Source organism: Dermacentor silvarum, chromosome 11 (genome assembly GCF_013339745.2).
Source record: "Dermacentor silvarum isolate Dsil-2018 chromosome 11, BIME_Dsil_1.4, whole genome shotgun sequence".
In the NCBI taxonomy this organism is placed as follows: domain Eukaryota; kingdom Metazoa; phylum Arthropoda; class Arachnida; order Ixodida; family Ixodidae; genus Dermacentor; species Dermacentor silvarum.
In genome coordinates this window covers 23,514,344-23,532,400 of record NC_051164.1, presented here as the reverse complement: position 1 = coordinate 23,532,400, position 18,057 = coordinate 23,514,344, and the positions used below count along the sequence as shown (strand labels likewise).

The 18,057-nt window shown below is 43.0% G+C and overlaps 1 protein-coding gene across 5 annotated transcripts in view; it reads left to right on the top strand.

Moving 5' to 3' along the window:
* The window catches only part of LOC119434053 (nuclear factor 1 X-type), a 74,648-nt gene that overhangs the window by 31,924 nt on the left and 24,667 nt on the right, over positions 1-18,057 (top strand). For 3 of the 5 annotated variants that reach the window (XM_037701359.2, XM_037701362.2, XM_037701358.2), the window contains exons 8-10: positions 9,327-9,407; positions 12,337-12,600; positions 14,827-14,907. In XM_037701359.2, coding sequence (XP_037557287.1) covers positions 9,327-9,407; positions 12,337-12,600; positions 14,827-14,907 — 426 coding nt within the window. The remainder of the gene's footprint in view (positions 1-9,326; positions 9,408-12,336; positions 12,601-14,826; positions 14,908-18,057) is intronic. The other 2 variants (XM_037701361.2, XM_037701360.2) reach the window with 2 other exon arrangements.

Here is an 18,057-nt window from a genome sequence, read left to right as displayed (position 1 = left end):
ACAACTTCAGCTCCAGATGGTACGATGATAATGTGCATTAGTTTGCACATGATGATGCAAAATTCAAAACATACAAGAAACATGATCCAGAAGTTTTTCTCGACAACGAAGGAAAACACATCACTTGAATCTGCTCGAGCATTCGTATTATTCGTGCAGGATGACAGTAATTTACTTATTACTGAGTACATCTACATATGGTTGACTTATAATCGCTGGTTCGTTGCCATGTACCATCATTTACGTAGTCCACAAGGAGAAGCTTTTAATGTGAATAACATTCTTAGCCTACTTCAGCCACTTTGGATCTATCTATTTATGTAGCGTGTTTACCCCGCCCTTCGATTAAAAAATTCCTGTAAAATTTCTACGGTGCTGGGCGGAATCAAAACCGCGTCACACGGTTTTCTCAAGCTCAGCAGCGAGATGCTTTAGCACTGTGCCACAAATGTCCACGGGCGGTAAAGGATTAATTTTCAGTGCTAGCATGCACTGATGCACCACACATCTTGGAGGCCATGCAAAAGGAGGGGGACATTGCACGGACTTCGCGGGCGCCCAGCCAGATGGTGCAGTGCATGGCTTGTGCACGATGAGTTTCGGCGGTGGTAATACAGTGCGCCCTCACATTGCTTGAATGCCGATCGCAATAACATCGAGAGTCATCGTGAGATAGGTTCTGCCAGAATTCTTTAATCTACGGAAAGATAAGCATGGTAAATCACGTGGAATTGATATGGCGCATACATATTTGTGTGAATAGCACTTCCGTACCTACGTGTCTATATCCGTCATGCTTTACACCTGTTGAATGCTCCAGCAGGCCGGTAGGCAAGGATATGACAGTGCGTCAATAGCAGAAATAGCTCCGCTTCATACCCTGCCAGGCTGTCGAGTGCGAGACAGGCAGTCATTTCTGCCGGAGGCATCAAATTGCGGCTTCCGGCTTGCTATTGTAGCCTCAGGTGGGAAAATAATAATCGCCTGGTAATGTTGAAAAGCAGCAACATATATTTTTTTTCTTTGATCATTCAGCAGCTCATATGCATGTCACCAAAGATGCACACGCTCCACGAGGGAAGCAGAATTGCCAGCCATCTTGTTATAATTTCGGCTGTATTTAAACATGTCCTGACTTGTATTTATTGCTTTAGTGGCAACGTCGGCGTAAATATTTTCTTACACAACTATCTGCTTCTTATTATTCAGCAGGTCACCTGTGTCACCTGTAATATGTATGCTCCCTGAAGTAAACAGGATCTTCTATAAATTTTGCTGTATTTAAACCAGGAGGGCTACAAACAGTAAGCTAAGATGTTCTGAAGAATCATAAATGCACAATGCTAACATCTCTTTGCACCAGATAAAACATTGACAGTTAACAAACTCAGCTATGTTCTATAAATACAGCAGTGTTCTACATCAAGAATTCTCCTGTCTAAAAAACATTCGTCATAATAACCATTCAAAGAAAACTGTCTATCGTGTTCATAAGCAATGTTAGCTTCATTTAACCCCTTTATGCCGCATTATTGTCCCAAATTTTGACCAAAACTGGCCAAATTATTTGTAGAGACCACGATTGCCAACATGTTTTACTTAGTTCTTCCACCAGAATAAACTCGCTGCTGCTTGCGCTACCCCACAGATTGTGTCTTGCGATATACTGGAAGCACAACAAGGCATTGAGATAAAACGAGCTTGTCTATGGCATTGCTAAAAATTAAAAGTACTGTCAACAAGCTAAGCTTGTTCTTGACCTTTTTACCAGAAACGCATGGACGAACCCAGCTCGTCCATGGCATGGGAAGGGTAAAAATGGACACTTCAACCATGGTATAAATAACACCAACTACTGTGAAAATTTAATCCCAATGTTTCCTGATACTACTGTGAAATTGCAAAGAGCTGTAAAACCAACTCTGTGCTGGAACTAGCAACTTGTCAAGCAAGCCGTGCAAGTCTTTAGCTGAAGTTTCTTATAAGACCATAGCATGCAGTTATATAATCACAATGTTCAAGTTTGATGGTACAGATTAAAGAAAGGTGGTAATCACCTTTTCTTTTCTTTTCTTCTTCTTTTCTTTTCTTTTATTTTAATTATTTTGCAAAAGATATTGCTGTTTGTAACGCAAAAGGACTTGTACTCTTTTTTCTTAGACTCTCCTTGCTGCCCAAAATAACCTTGTTTTCCTGTGTCAGGTTTTCTGTTACATTCGTAGATGAAACTGTCATCTTTATGCACAACCGCTTGAGTTTTTTGGGGGGCAGTGAGCCCTCTGCTGTGTTCTTTGGCTGACATGAACCAGCTTATTACCACGCACTGGCAAACAGCAGGTAGAAATGATTTGATTTGGCTCGAACTCTGGAAGGCTCGCTTACTAGCAGGCTCTGGCATGAGTGCTGTCAGGTTTTCACCAAGTCCAGTGCATTTGTAATTATACATTTTTTGGTATAGATTATTTATTATATTGCTTTGAGTCACTTAAGCCACCCATGTTGTCTTCAATGTGTCATCCTTTTTTGTTTTTGTCATATTTGTGGCAAATATGTTTTTCAGTTCACTTGAAGCATGTTTAAGCTATGTCTCAGTCACTCAGTGACTGCTTCTTGAGAACATGCTTGTGCTTCAAGAAATGTTACTTGTGAGGACATTGCACGGACAGCTGAATGTGAGACGTAACTGTAAGCCTCGATGGAGTCGTACTTCGTTTATGGAAACTTGGCTGATTTCTGAATATTGTTGGCAGATGTTTAACATTTTTGACAGCATTAAAAAGTTTGGCATTAACCTTTGGGTGCAAGGTATTTTTCCGAAGTTTAACACATTCCGTTTTCATATAAGTAACACATTAGCAGGCTTTCAATTCAGATACTTTTTATTGGCTAAATGTTGCTGAACATTTAACAAATTTTTTAGTCTGAAAATTTAAACATAAACGAACACTTCTGCTAATGAACTATTTTAATTAGGACATTTAGTGTTCTGCACGTAACATGTCCTCTTGATCGCTATTATTCTCCCTGAAGACACCTCATAATCAACATCGAAATCGTCTGAATCGGAGTTCAGAAGTTCTTAAATTTCTGCATCCTTCCAAAAACGTGTGGGGGGCTCTTTCGTGCCGGTCGGCCATGTTGAAAAACGAGATGTGAGCAATGCCTACAGTCAATAAGCTGTGTTGCACCATCTGTCATATAAAAACAAAAGACTTATCTTAAAAATGTTCGTGAATTATCTTGGGCATGGCCAGGTGTGTGCACCAGTGGCCAGACAAACATACTCGGCCTCAACACAAGTACCAGAATAGAACCCACACATCTTTGATTGCTTCTAAAACTGAGCGCCTTCTTATTCTTGGTTGCAATTTGAGCAGATATATCAAGCCACTTGCATATTGCCACTTGCATTTGCTCAGCTGCTCCAAAATGAGTAGCAGGGTTGGCACAAGATGTATCTTGATATTGACACGTAATGGTAATACAGTAGACTCCCCTTAACTCGACTTCGGTTAATTTGATCCCAACCAAAGGTTCTGGATAGCAGCCATGTATTTTTATGAGCCCACACTTTCGTTATTTCGATCCTAAAATTGGCCTATGTCGGATAATTCGAACTTGACCCAGTCAGCACGCGTACGCCTGACCCTTATAGTGACCCCAACAGCAAACCCTTTAGTTACAGCATCAGATCTCCAGTCGAAAACGCCTATTTTCGGCCTGCCCTCGAAGGATCTTCTAGCAATAACTATAACTCAGAATGTATGATTACGGTGTTTACGTGGTTCTAACGAGCACCTTTTTTATTTTTTCAAGCAACTTGGGCCGGAAATTGCTGGCATGGTGCCAATCGAATACGAAACTAAAAACACATTTGCGGCAATTGTATGTTTTACTGCATAACACTAACGTATTGCGGCAAAGATGACATTAAGAAAAACCCTGCGGTGATGCCAATTTTAGGAAGCCGGCTGCCATTGTGCAACCCTTATTAGGTCGACCCTTGCCAATTTTTCTTGCTGAAAAATCGAGTGTGCGTTAGATTTATATTTTGTTGAGGATCTTTAATCTCGTTTCTACTTTAGTTTTCTACTTTGGACAGATAAAAGGGGAACACATTTGATTCAAGGACGTGTTAGTGTCGGGCAAATACTGCCAAATTAATCAGCGGCGTGTTTTGGCGCTTTTTCTGCATCTTGTTTAATTCGATCCACCAGATAATTAGATCAATTTCGTCGGGCCTGTCAAGGCCGAATCAATGGAATTTGACTGTATATTGGACATATGCTAGAACGCGCTCAGCCTCTATTACAAAATAAAATAATGGTAATGTGGTATAGTTATACACACTCGTACATACATCCCACCCATCCTCTCACAGGTTCTTTGTTGCTCTTGTACATCTTTGTGAGATGCCAACTGTGAAGGCAGGTTACCATATGTGCACCATGTAAAAAAAGTTATTCTAAAAAACAAAAAGAAATAGAAAAACTACCTCAGTTACCACATGCGCACCATGTAAAGAAATTATGCAGATCTAGTGCACTCTGGCAATCTGTGTAAGGGAAGCTTTGACGAACCAGCAAAATGGCACTTCTTAATAAGAGACATCCAGTGGACTTTAACAGCAAACGTGCCTCATAAACATTCTCAAGCACACTGCCGGATCTTGCAGAGCAACGGGAAATCTTATTCAGCATTAAAACGTGTTCATAAAACAGAACGAGTGGGACCTTGCAGAAATCCAGCACAGCACCACCACAGACCACAGCATCTAAACTTTTGGACGCCACAGAGAAAGCTTCACTAAACAAGGCCTCTCAGCTGCAGCCAGGGTTGAAGCCAATCATCAGACACGTTAGTTTTTTGTTTTTTTTAAGCGAGACCTTCTACTTGGCAAGACAAACGACAACACCTAACATTGCAGGGAAGTAGGGGCAAAAAAAAAAACAAAAAACGAAGGAGCAATAGGCAGGGCATTGCTATTGGTGCAGCCTTAGCTGAGACGAGGCATTGTGCTGAGGGGGAAGTGGGAAAGGTAAACATTGTGCTCTCTATATGTTCTTTCTAAGTAGGTCTTCTTCAAAAATTTATTTAGGAATGTATTCATTGAAAGGCACGGCACCAGCCAGTGTGTTGGTCAGGCTGGAAGAAAAAGTATTGCAGAGCCACTTCTAGTGTGCATTCTTCAAGTGAGTCCATCTAAGATGAACAGCTCTGAACTTTCTGTAAAACTAATTCCCAGTGTCTGTTTCCATTCATCTTTAAGGGCATTTGCTCAGCATTCCATACATTCGGCTTTGACTTGAAAGTTATTTGGCACATCCAGGGGAATACGAACTTCAACGTTTCAGATTTTTTAAGCATTTCGGCATCGTGAAGGTCGCCATTTGATAGCAGAGATAGAAACACGAAAAACTTAATTCTGCTACAAGAAAAATCTTGTTAGGCTCTCCTTGGACTGAAGAGTGGAAATATGTTGTATGCTGAGGATGCACTGCTTGAACACTCAAAGAACCCTGAAATGACTGACTTGAAGGAGTGGCTGCAATGTGCAACTTGAGATGCGGCTGCATCAAGCACACTTAATAGTGAAAAATAAACAGGGCATCCTGACACGAGATTCAAAGTGTCAGTAACATTGCACTTAGTGTGTGTTGTCATGTGCTGTCGTACACTTTGTGTGTTGTCATATCAGTGCATTGTGTGCTGGCATGGGCTATGCCTCAGTTGACAAACAACATTGGGTATGAGTGAAGAGACCCTCAACACCAATGATATTGGAGCATAGTGATAATGTGCAGCCTTTCGGCATATTACAGGCAAGATTGTAGAATTTCAGCACTTCGTGATGAGAATTTGCTTGAAGAGTTGTATTCTGTCACGGATACAGTGTGCTGACCAGGCACCACTTAGTATTTTTTTTTAAATATTTCGAGCAATGCAAGGGTTTAAGAAAAGCATGCAAAAAGCAGCCACATGAAAACAGCAGACACAGATAAATGCAATGATGTTATCATTGGCACTGAAAGGACAGAGTGCCAGTATTTTTTGGAAGCAGAGACATTTCCAAAAAAAAAAGAACTATTTGTGGGGTCCACATTTGGACCAAAGAAAACAATTGTAGAGGTCCATTTCTTTAAGTGCCTCCCAGTGCTGTCAGATCTAATGAAGGCAGCAAGGATGGCAAACAAGGCGTAGTAACGACCATGAAAGGGACTGCATGACAGTGATGCAGGCACCAGTATCGACGGTACGATAAGGATAACGAAGGAATTATGATGATGACATGACATTGACGATGATCATAGCAGTGACGGCATGATGAAAACAGTGACGCAAGTGTGACCCAATAATGATGGAAAGAGCATGAAAACAATGACAACGACACAAAGACGACGGTACTGCAAGGATGACATGATGTTAATGGCAATGAAAGCGGCAGCAGCATGAGAACAACAGTGACGCAGCTATGGCACAATAATGATCATGACAGCATAACAATGACAGCACGATAATGAGGGCAACAGCACACTGTGACATTACAACGATGATGGCATGACAGTTCAAGTGTCACGTACCTGGACCTTATTGGAGACTAGAGATTTCTTTTGAAGTGATTTCTACCAAAGATCCACATTGGTGATAAATATTAGTGTGTAACAGACACCACAAAAATTGGCTGAGGCATCCCTAAGCTAAACCACATAAGAAGCGTCGGTATACACTGGAGTGAATCTCAAAATAGTTTCTGGGAGCTCTTCTTCTATGGTGCTCTTTCTGGTGGACAGTCTTCGTGGTTCCCTCGTGAAGATTCTTCACTCAAGGCTGAAATAACCACATGGACAATGCAGTGATCTCACCCGGCCTTGTGTCAGTGTCACACCTTTAGGACATGCACTTGAACAAGCCATTCAAGGATAACGTTGTGCCAGTGGATGCTGACTGCATGGCTGAGGGACAGCATGCCTTGAAGCAGGGAGGCAATGTCAAGGATGTATGGGGCTAAAGTTTTCAGGACATTGTCTGGCAAAGTTTCAAGAAATGCAACACCTCTAAATCAGTGGACGCAAGTGAATACCATATTTCACAGTAGTGCGGTGATGATGATGGGACCAATAAAGAAACCAGTGATTTGAGCATGCATACTGACTTGAGATTAGCTTAATTTTAAACAAATGAACGGAGGTTTTCAATTTGCATTCATAGTGAATGCGCACTTATGTTTCAATAGTGAGTGAGGTTTGAAATTAGTCTCAGGTTAGGCCCGCATACACTGTCGTTATGCCAAATGATAGTCACTGCCACAACCTCTGTTTCTACTTATAGCACAGAAAAATTTTCATTTGAAATTTTGCCTCGTGTATTTGGGATCTTCAGCCAAATTGTATAATGAGAAATTATTGTTTTTAAGCTTGGCTGGAAAGTTTCTCTCTTTCTGATTCACACAGCCATACAAATTTTTTGTCAGAGGTGTTTACCGTTATACTGCATTGAAAATTTCATAATGGGCATGAGAAGTTATATAAGCAGGCTTTTCTGCACACCTAATTTCTATTTATGGCTGACGGCGTTGTTGCAACACTGTTGAAACTGACGTGTATGCAAAGAAGGGGATAAAAAGATTAAGGATGTCAGGGGGCAAAAATATTCATTGCACCATCCCATACTCTGATTTGCTGTCTACACTTTTCTACTTTTAACGTGACTTCCCCGCCGCGAATGGATGGAACGAGATGTGCAGAGAAGTGCACTTTCACACTGTGGTGTTACTCTTTGTGAAATGTGAGGTGCCAGCGCGATTGTTTGATGGTGTCAATTTTAGTATGAAATCGGCGCTGGTAAATCACGTTTCACGATGCTTACAACTGGCTGGCCCAGCTTTCTTGTTTGAGTGTCACTGTTAACATCTTTCCACTTCCAACTTTCAGACAGTATTCTGCATTTTATCCTCATTTAAGCAACATTATGCATTCTATCAGATATTTTGGAAGTTATCCATTGCAAGCAGTGTGCAAACGGGTGAGAACGACTTAAGGAGAGCACAAAATGGACTTGATGTCATCTTCATCTGTTTGCATTCTGCCTACAATGAAAAACTTCCAACTTGTTCCCTTCACCATTATTGTACAGTTAAATAATGTTCTTTAGTTTAAAGCTTTCCTCTTACGGAAAAGTAATTATAAAAACATAAGTTATGCAAGCTCCTATAGCGTCGCACAGGTGTAAGCAAGGGTACAACAGGACACAGAAAAGATTGACAGGACGATGCACAGGCTAACAACCATTTGATTTATTGGGGAAAGAGGGGGGACACTTGGTATAAAGAGCATACATCGGCTTGGTGAAACAGCAAGAGAAGCGGCAAGGGTAAAACACTGCCACAAGTAGCTGTGTGCATTCACTGTTACAGAGATATGATATGATATCAATAAAACAAGAAGTTCTTAGTGAGCGCATTGTGCTGCTGATCTTTTCAGTGTCCTGTCGTTGCAATGTTTACACGTATGTACTCATGCACCAACCAGTAAAGTTCCTGTGGTGCATGGAACTCTGGAAGAGCACAGCCTGCTGTGTAGTTATCGCCAGCTTTTGCCCACTTGAATGATATGCCACGAGCCTCTGGTAACACTCAATTCAAATCACAGTCATAATCATTTGAACAAGAGAGGTTATGTTTAATTTCCTAGGTACGGTGGAATGTTCTAAGTAATGTGAAGATGGCGCAGAAGAAAAAAGATAGCAGAAGGACAAGTAAGACAAAAAGACACACATACATGTTTCTGTCTATGTCCTTAGTTGTCCCGTTCCTTTGCAACACTTTCATTATGCATATGCACTCACTCACCCATTTTCTTGGACATGCTCATAACAAAAGCCTATTAATTGGACTACCTCCCGATAGCTGTGTAATCGTTACAGCCATTGTCTGGACATAATATAAGCCTCTTTAATGCACTTATGATCATTTATTACAGTAAGTGTTCTAGCCTCGCAGGGAGTGTCTGTATTTTAGTTGTAGTTAGTGGCATGTAGTTTGCAGTCGTGGCGTCTGTTACTGCAGTTCCATGTGAGCGGGCAGTTTTGTTGGTGTCTCCGGAACTGGTGCGCTCGTGGGTCATTTTAACTGCGAGTCAGCTGCATTAGTGTTGTGGTCAAGCATTGCTTTTTTTTGTCCAGCTAGTGTGCTTGGCATTCCGTTCGAAGTGTCTGTAGCAGTGAGCACCTCCAAGGCCAATGGCCACCGAGGTGCGGACTGTCTTGCCGCCTTGCCGTAGGCTGCGACCCGGGGGCAATGACGAATGGGTGCCCATTGTTCTTTGCAGCGCGGTGTCTCTCTGAAATGAAGGAAGATTTCCTGGAGCGACAAACAATGGCCTTTGTCTTTGACAGCTCCAGGAGCAGTGGTAAGGGAAGGCTTTCGATCGGACGCGACGTCCTTTCCTCTCCCCCCCGTGTCTCAGTGCACACATAACCCTTGCCCCCTTCTCTTTCTTCTTCCGCCACAATACCTCCGCATGGATATATGGCACCTCTCATCAATGCTCGAGGGTCGCAGTACTCTTTCTTCTTTTTTTCTTTTTTCCTTCCGTCTGCCAGCCTCTTATGATTTTGTTTTGTTCCGTTTCTTGCGGTTGGCGGGATGGCGGCCACTTGGAGCTGGCCGTCATCTGCTACTGGAAGGTGCCCATCTGGTGTGGCACTTGTTGCACCCCGATTGGTTGGTTTGTTGTGACTTTTCTTGGGAGTGAGGCTTGTTCTTATAATAAAGAGGCGTTGAGCACGGTTTGGAGCTTTATTATTTTTTTTTTCTTCTTATTGTGGCAGTGATTGTGGTGCTCATGTTCGGACATGCATGGTCTGTCTGTGTGGTGTTGGGGACATACACGAGGAAATGCCTGGTCAGCAAGACTTTTCAGCGAGTGTCTACATGCATGCTTCTCCGTTTTGGTTGAGGTTCCACCTGTGCAAGGAGCTGCCAGAGCAGCTCAGATCTTCTAGGAAACTTATGACTCAACCAGTAATGCCTCGCAGGTGGGGCCCAAAGATGCTTCCATTCATTCCAGCACGATTCCCAAAAATGAAATTCCAGCTTACGCAGTGTTCAACAAGAAAGGACTGAAACAAAACATGTATCCAGTGATGCAAGAAAGGACTGCCAGCCACCTGTCAGCATCTGCTGAACAGTGTCCGAGTCTGAGGCACTTGCTACATGGTCACAACTGTTAAATAAAAACAACACACAAAGGGAACAACACATAGGGATGGGGCCACACACTATCAACTACATTTGAGTCTCTGAAAACATGGCATATGCCATGTTTCACGGTTATGGTGAGACATGGTGTCACAATCTGTTTCTGCAAAATCTACATCACCACAGACGACACATACCGCTATCTTAGTTTGTATGAAATAGGCAAGTAATGCACTTAAACATAGTTACACCTCAAGCTGTGCAAAGTGCTTCCTGCATATGTAGTTTGAGCTCAAAAGAGCCAGCAGCTGAGCCAGAAAGGTTGTGGGTACTTGGCAGTCTTATTTATGCAGCATTTGGTGTAACTGACAAGCCAGCAGCGTATTTCCCTCAAGTGCCGAAAGCCCCTGAGGGTAAATAAATAAATAAGTAAATCTAATTTCTCTCTTTTGCGTGCAACTTCAGATGACAAGTCATTGTGCTGCTGGTACTAGAACCTCATGTCATGTGTTGAGTTGCTTGCCAAACTGACACTTTGCCAACTCGTAAAGGCAGGTAGCACTTATCTAGCTCACAGTCCCCCCTTCGCGCCCTCACTTTTTACTGGCGTCTTTGTGTCCAGCGCTGGCCATCAAGCAGATGATAGAGTTCATCCTACATGTGCAGTTGAGCAAGTCCATTCATCACTCTTTTGAGTGGGCATTGGGATGAGCTAGCCATCTTGCCGTCGTGCCAGTCCTGATGAACTTAGTTTTAGCACGAAATAAAGTGTGCAGTATAGCCTTAAACGTACGTGCATTCTCTCACAGTCGTAGTACTTAACCCACAGATGAGAGCTGACTCAGCGCTGGTCACTGACTTGCACCAATCATGATGAGGAAGCCGCGGAAAAATGCAGCAAACATGAAGTACCGGTGCACGCTGACATTTTCTAGTTGTACGGTAGAAATATAGTTGGGTGCTCCGGGCACAGCTGTATAAGACAAAATGCGGGGATTTGAATATTAGGCCATGAAATAAGATATCAACAGTTAAGTAGTTAAAACAACAGACACCTGTAGGGTTAGCAGATAAAAGCGCCTCACTGTGATATTGTGTGTTCCTTGCTGCGTAGAAAAAAAAAAAGGAAAGCATGAGCCAAGCTGTCTGGGTTGTGATGTTAGTGACATGAATAAGGAAGAAACTTGTGTATGTCTAACAACTTCAGGGCCCTTCACAGGTTGTCTATCTAGATGTGCTGTATCGCAGTTTGATCCCTTCTGGTTTGGTCAGACTTGCATGGGTTTTAAGAACAGTGGCTTTTGTACACTACATCTACCAAAAAGGGCATGGCTGTCTTTTTTTTATATATCGTGTGCGCAATCACTATTTTCATATAACTACAGCAAGACTTGGAATATACAATGCATAGGCAGACATTTATGTAGATGGTATCAAGACCTTCACATACTATTGCGTTTGTATCCCTTTGGACTATCTTATGTAGATCATAAATTTTTAACTTACCTCATTGCATGCTATCAGCTGTGCTTTCTGTTGCACGTGCTCCTGTGCTCATGTTCAATGCCATTCAAAATTGGTAGCAGAGTTTTAAACTGAGTATGCTTCATGAGGTCATCATCTGACACATGTTTCAGTCGTGGACTGAGAAATTTTTTTCTTTGTCAAGAAGTTTTTCTTTTTTCAAGAAGTCAAGTCGGTCTCGTATAGTTGCCCAAGTTTGTTTGGCATTCTGAAAGACAAGTCTGTCCGTTGGAGTTGCAAACGAATGCCAACAAAATTTAAACGTTCACTTCAAAAACTCTGAAGTGCTTCAAACCTTGCGGTGTTATCTCTAATGATAACACTGGTGTGTAGCTGATACAAACACTGTCAGCACATATCTATTTTGGGATAGCAGCTGTTCCAATGCAAGCCAGACACGGTGTTCAAATGTGTTTCTACTTGTATTCAGAAAAGAGCTCCCGTTTTTGGTCCAAGTCAGGAATAGACTCAACACTGTCCCAGTGCCTAAATGTTTTATAAATGGTTCTCATTTCCAAGCTTTGTTCTTGCTCAGATTAGCCTGGCTCCATTTCTCATTCACGTTGCACGTTGAGCAGCCCACCAAATGTTGCAAATCATTGCTCTGTGTGCAGGGTCCGTGCTTCAGGCGTCGAACGGGGGCCAGCCAGTCAAACTGGAGCCACCGTACTATGGCTACGCATCGCCTCAGGATCCGTCTCCAGTTTTGCAGCCGACTTCTGTGGGGGCGGGGCTCTTGCGCGCAGCCAGCCCGAGCGAAGGGGCTCCGCCGCGGTGCAAGCGGCTGCGAAGGCTGCCCTCCGCCGAGGAGGACGCGGCTGCTGCTGGCGGAGGAGGCGGACACTTCTACGCCAGCCCCTGGCCAGACGTTGACCATGGTGTGATGCTGTTATTTCACTCAACTTCGTTTCCACGCTGTCTACACGGCACAGTAGCCCAGAAGCTAGAGCACTGCGTTGCTGAGCTTGATGTCAAGGGGTCAATCCCGGCCGTGGCGACTGCATTTGGATGGGGGCAAAATGAAAAGATTTAGGTGCACGTTAAAAAACCTAAGGTGGTCAGAGTAATCCGAAGTTTCCCACTACGGTGTGCCTCATAATCAGATTGTGGTTTTGGCATAAAAAAGCCCCAGAAGTTACTCAGATTTTTTTTGTTTTTGTTTTTTATGCTGTCAGCACTGAGACCAGGAACGGAAGGTAAAGGGGCACTCTATAAAAATTTCAAAAGAGCACAGCCACGTATTTTTGAAGCTATAGAAACTTTACCACACACTTTCTTGCACCTAAAGGAAAGACGTGTAGTCAAGGGTTCAATGAGAATTTGTCTGTTCACATCGGCCACTTTTTCTCGACAAGGATGAAGAAATGTTGCATTTATGTCATATTCATTAGGAACGTTGTGTACCTCCTCACTTGACCCATACATAACCAGTCCAAATACAACTGTGGTGTGTAGCTTGTGCACGCTGCAGTTCATTAGCAACCAACTTCGTTAGCAAAAGCATGTTTAAACTTTACCAGTAGGGGCATGCTTTACTTACTGCACTAGTGCATGTGAATTTGGAAAGGAAACTTAATGGCATGGGCTGCCATTTCTCCCAGGTGAGTGAATGTAAGGTTTGTTGGCATGAAGTTAACGCATTTTCTGTTCTTAACGGATACTGAACAATTTTTGCTGTATCTATATATAATTTGCTTTTGGATCTCGTAACTTTGGAACTTTTCATTGAGACCCTCTTCGGATCACTCTTTTCTAAAATTGTACTAGCTCGCAGTATTGAAAATATAACTCATCTTTGCGATAGCGGTTATGTTAAGCCAAAAGAAAAGCACTGTAGTTCTCTGTCGCTACATTTAGTTGTGAATGTTGAAGAAGCATTTATACAACTGTCCACACCCGAAGCAACTATGGAAGTTGTGTAAAGTACCTAGTTCTGCGGTGCCACCTATGGATGGACACATGGTTACACTGAGAGCTGAAAGGACTTATAGTAACGGCAGCTGCTGTAATGTTTGTGACTATAGCTGCAGCACGAGGAAGCAAGATGAGGCAGTAGACACACACACACAGCACTATGTGTGTCTTCAGGGTTCAAGTAGGTAATGTGTTGGGTGTAATTACTTGCAAGGAAGAATCCGAAAGCATGTGAGCACAGTGCCCAGTAGTTGGCAGCAGTTAGCTGTAAGTGGAAAGCTCTCTCTATGCTAGAGCAATGTCCAGGGGCTTTGATTTTTTAAGAAAGAGAGCTCCTTCACGCTTATCTGTCACTTTTGAGTAAACTACTTCACATCACAGAATGCTTCTGAGGGTTTCATTTCATCAGTATACACATCGCATTAGTTTTAACTTATGACAGTATTTTTTTTTAACCAGCTGTTTGAAACATCTTAAAGAAATTTTAATACTACGACTATTTCTGGTAAAATTTTATCCAAGAGAGCAGTAGTACAGTGTGCCACACTCTTGCTTACGACACTTCAGTAGCGGACTGCAAAGTAAACAGAGTTAATACCAAAGCAGCTACTAGGTTCAGGATGCCAGACTGAAAACTATATGATTTACATATCCAGGTGATGATCCTTGCTCTCAAGTATAGTCTTCCAAACCCAGCAACAGTGCAAGAATATTGCTTTCTTTGCTTTGCACCACAATAGTCAAGCGCTCTAGGCATGCTGGACATGCTGGACTTTATGTCTTAGGTGACTGCTCTTAATGACCAAACTGTTCTTGTATTCAGGGCAAGTGAGTAAATGCAGTTAAGTCACAGGGAGGAGACATATTTTGGGCCATGAAGGCGGTTACTGTAACTGCAAACATAGTGCAGGTTCTGCAGGTATGGTTAAGTTTCTTTGCTTTTTTTTTTTATTTCTGCTGATGTTCTTACCTAAGTGGCATGTACAGCTGCAAGGGCTAGCCTGTTTGTTTTTGTATGGCTAATTTCTTGTTGGCTTGCTTGCCTCTTGGTTGTTTTTTTTTTTGCTTATCGTTTGGAGGCACTCTTGCTCCGTAAGAGAGTGCCACTGGCTAAGCCGGACTTGTCGCCATCTGGCGCGGTGAGTGTCATCTGCTGCATGCTCGTGTGGCCTGCCTGTCATCATCCGCAGGACACCTGAGCTCCTCGCATGCCAAAATAAAGATGGAAGCCTTTGCCCTGGCCCGAGCCGAACCCAAGCCAACACACCCGCGTGAGTACTAGAGCATCATGGCCTGCCCAATTTTTTCGTTTGTTTATTAGACTTCTTTTTATATATATAATCGGTAACTAGCACTAGAGCATGCTAGTAGTCGCAGGGGGACCCGGGTCAGAAGAAGAAAACTTGCAGGCAAATAAAAATAAAATTGGGCAGGAACCATCGGAGCACGATTGCCAAAGTTAAGTGCTAGCTTCTCGGTAGATCTGCTAAGATGGGCTACTGGTAAACTTATTCGTTAGCTCTATTGGTTGATGCTATGACGCATATGGGTGCCGTGATGTATGGACATGTCGGAGTATGTGCACTCTTCAAGTACTCTTCTGACTCGCCATGTAACGAGGAGTGTGACGCGCTGACTCACACCAGTGGTTGTGCCATCAGGTATGCTGTGGCCAACGTTTCATGAAACATTGCCCATACTGCGAAGTACTTTTTTTTTCATCCTGTTTTCAGGGGCCAGTGCTCCAGCAATAGCATCTTGCTTGCGACAGAGCTGTGTGTGCGTGTGGTGTACGTGAAAAAACAGTTCTGCATTCTCTCTCGCAATCTGAAGTGGGCTGCAGTGTCTGTAGCCCACTTCTGCTGTAGCAATGCAATGGCTTAGAGTGCATACAGAAGGCATAGTATATACAATCAGCGCATTATACCCGAATAAATTTATGGGGACGGGACTGGGAGGATAATAAAGAAAGACGGGAAGACAGTGATGTGGATTAGAGAGCAAAGCAGTGCAGCCAATCTCCTCGCCGAGATTAAAAGAAGGTGGAACTGTGCAGAGTCATGTGATACATCTGTCTGAGAACAGTAATGTGTGGCAAGAGAAGGAAAACACAGTTGAGGATGGCAGATTAGATGGCGTGTTGAGATTAGGAAATTTGCAGGCATAGGCCAGAGTTGGCTGATGCAAGACAGAGGTAATGAGAGGGTCATGGAAAAGGCCTTCGTTTTGCAGTGGACATAAAAATAAGCTGGCAGCAGTAGTGATGATGATGACAACAAAATCGCACTGTGAACGTGTACCAGCGTGCCCTGGTTTCTTGCTTTTTTAAAATCTTAATGGAAAATTGCAATGTGGTGACCCACTACAAAGAATGGCGCTGGTTGCTTGGACGGCATCTGGTCCCTTGCCAGTGGCAAGTTCCCAACTGGTGTGATGACTCGGACCCCATACTGTATCTGCAGTCAGATTGGAAATGCATTAAAGGACCCCTCAAGTTTAGGCATTGCGAACAAACAAGCATAATGCGTAGATTGTGTGCTGACAATCGTGTCTGCAATGTTTATTAGTACACTGATGTGCGCCTCAAAAACAAATAAATAACCTAACAGCAGCCCCCGGGCCCTTACTTTCGAGAGAGGCTCATTTCACGGCAGACCAACAACTCACTAATGTTTGTCCACATCAAGCCGAATGCCTGCAGTGTCATTGATTACAGCATGCCACTGCCGTAAATCATTCATCGCAGAATGCACCAAGCCGCCCCTGGAAGTCTGCTGTACAGCATAACAGAAAGAGAAGGGCAAAAAAAAAAAAAAGAAGGCGGGTCTCGTGACCTCAACTTACTGCGATCGCTTGGCTCTGGTATGGGAAAAGGCAGGGAAGGAATGTCACTTGCGAACGCTAATTGAGGCAAATGGAGGCAGTGTCAATGTTGGCAGTGAAGCTTGCCTCCTGGCAGAAAAGTGACGCAACATTTAAATTTCTCGTAACACCTTTAATCATGAACCAATTTTTAAAAACCGTGAGCTAGAGCACTCTCTAGAATTTCCAATGTATAGCCAGAATTTCTGATGGGCCTGGTGAGGGGTCATTTACAATAGTGTTTGATAAGAAAACATGGGTGCATTGACTGGAAACAAGTTCATGCTCTATACGGCCGTTATGACAAGGAATTTGAGCTTGGAGAGTATAATTTTCTTTTTACACAAGTCGCACGTATTATTATGTTCTCATTTGGCAACACAAAGTCTAATAACTGTATTTGTACGTATTGTTTATGGATGACAGCCTCAGTAAATTTGTAGCTCTAAAAGAAACATTTTAACAACTCTCAAGTGGGTTCACAAGGTGTGGTCGTCAGTGAAAAATAAACTTGTGTATGAAGTTGAGACAAGAAAAAATTCTTGTTTCGTATTTGTTGATGCAACGTATAGCTTCAGTTCTTGCAGCAAGCGTGCTGTCATGACCATCTTTTTGCACCTACTGTTCTAGATAGTAGCACATTACAGGCACTTACTCCGGTGTTGCAGTGGATTTGAATAAATGATGGAGGCAGAAAAACAAACTCCACCTGAAATCAAGATCCTGATTAACTCTCCTCACGGAGAAGCAGGGCATAAGCTGACTAAGGTGAAAAAGTTATTAAAAATGACGCTTAAGCCCCATGATACAGAGCGGCATTCTTGATTGATCACTGTCAGAGATGCAAACGCTTTTACCAGATTGCGTGTGACTTAGTACCGGAAACGTTGCCGTCCACAGCCGACGATGCTCCTCACACAATGCCTAGCATGCTGTCTTGGCACGGTGCCAGGGATACTGTTGTGCGTTGATGCCGAAGCTTCGAATGCTGAGCCACACAAAATCTTGCAACAGTGATTGTATCTCCGAAAGTGATTGTTCAAGAATACCACACATGATTTCTTCAGCTGTTTTGGGTAACTAATTATCATACCAGAAGCCTGGAACAGTAAAGTTGTGATGGTTTTATTTGCTTTCTCTTTGCACTGCGTTTCAGAGGCTTGAAGACTTAAGGTAAGATGCCCAGCAGCTTGTTGCATGTCCTGTTGCTTGCCTTAGGTGTCGGGACATGCTGATTCTCAGCTGGGTGGAGTTTATTTTTTCTGCCTCCATCCTTTCCTTCAAGAGATGAGCTCTTTCTCTTGGATGTGCTCACGTTTGAGGTGCAACAAGTGGTGTGGTATTGGTTGTTTGCATGCTGAAATGTGCAAGCTGTTATGATGCCCATTCATCCTGCATGGTCTCATCACACGTCCTGACCCATCGTCGGGTTTTACTTCACGGGGACTTGTCATTGCACAATTTGGTCCTATCTTTCCTTTCTGTTTCTAATGTGAAAGGTGTTTGTCCTACAGTGAACTTAAGAGGCCGGTGATATTCTCAGGCCCACGAACCACAAC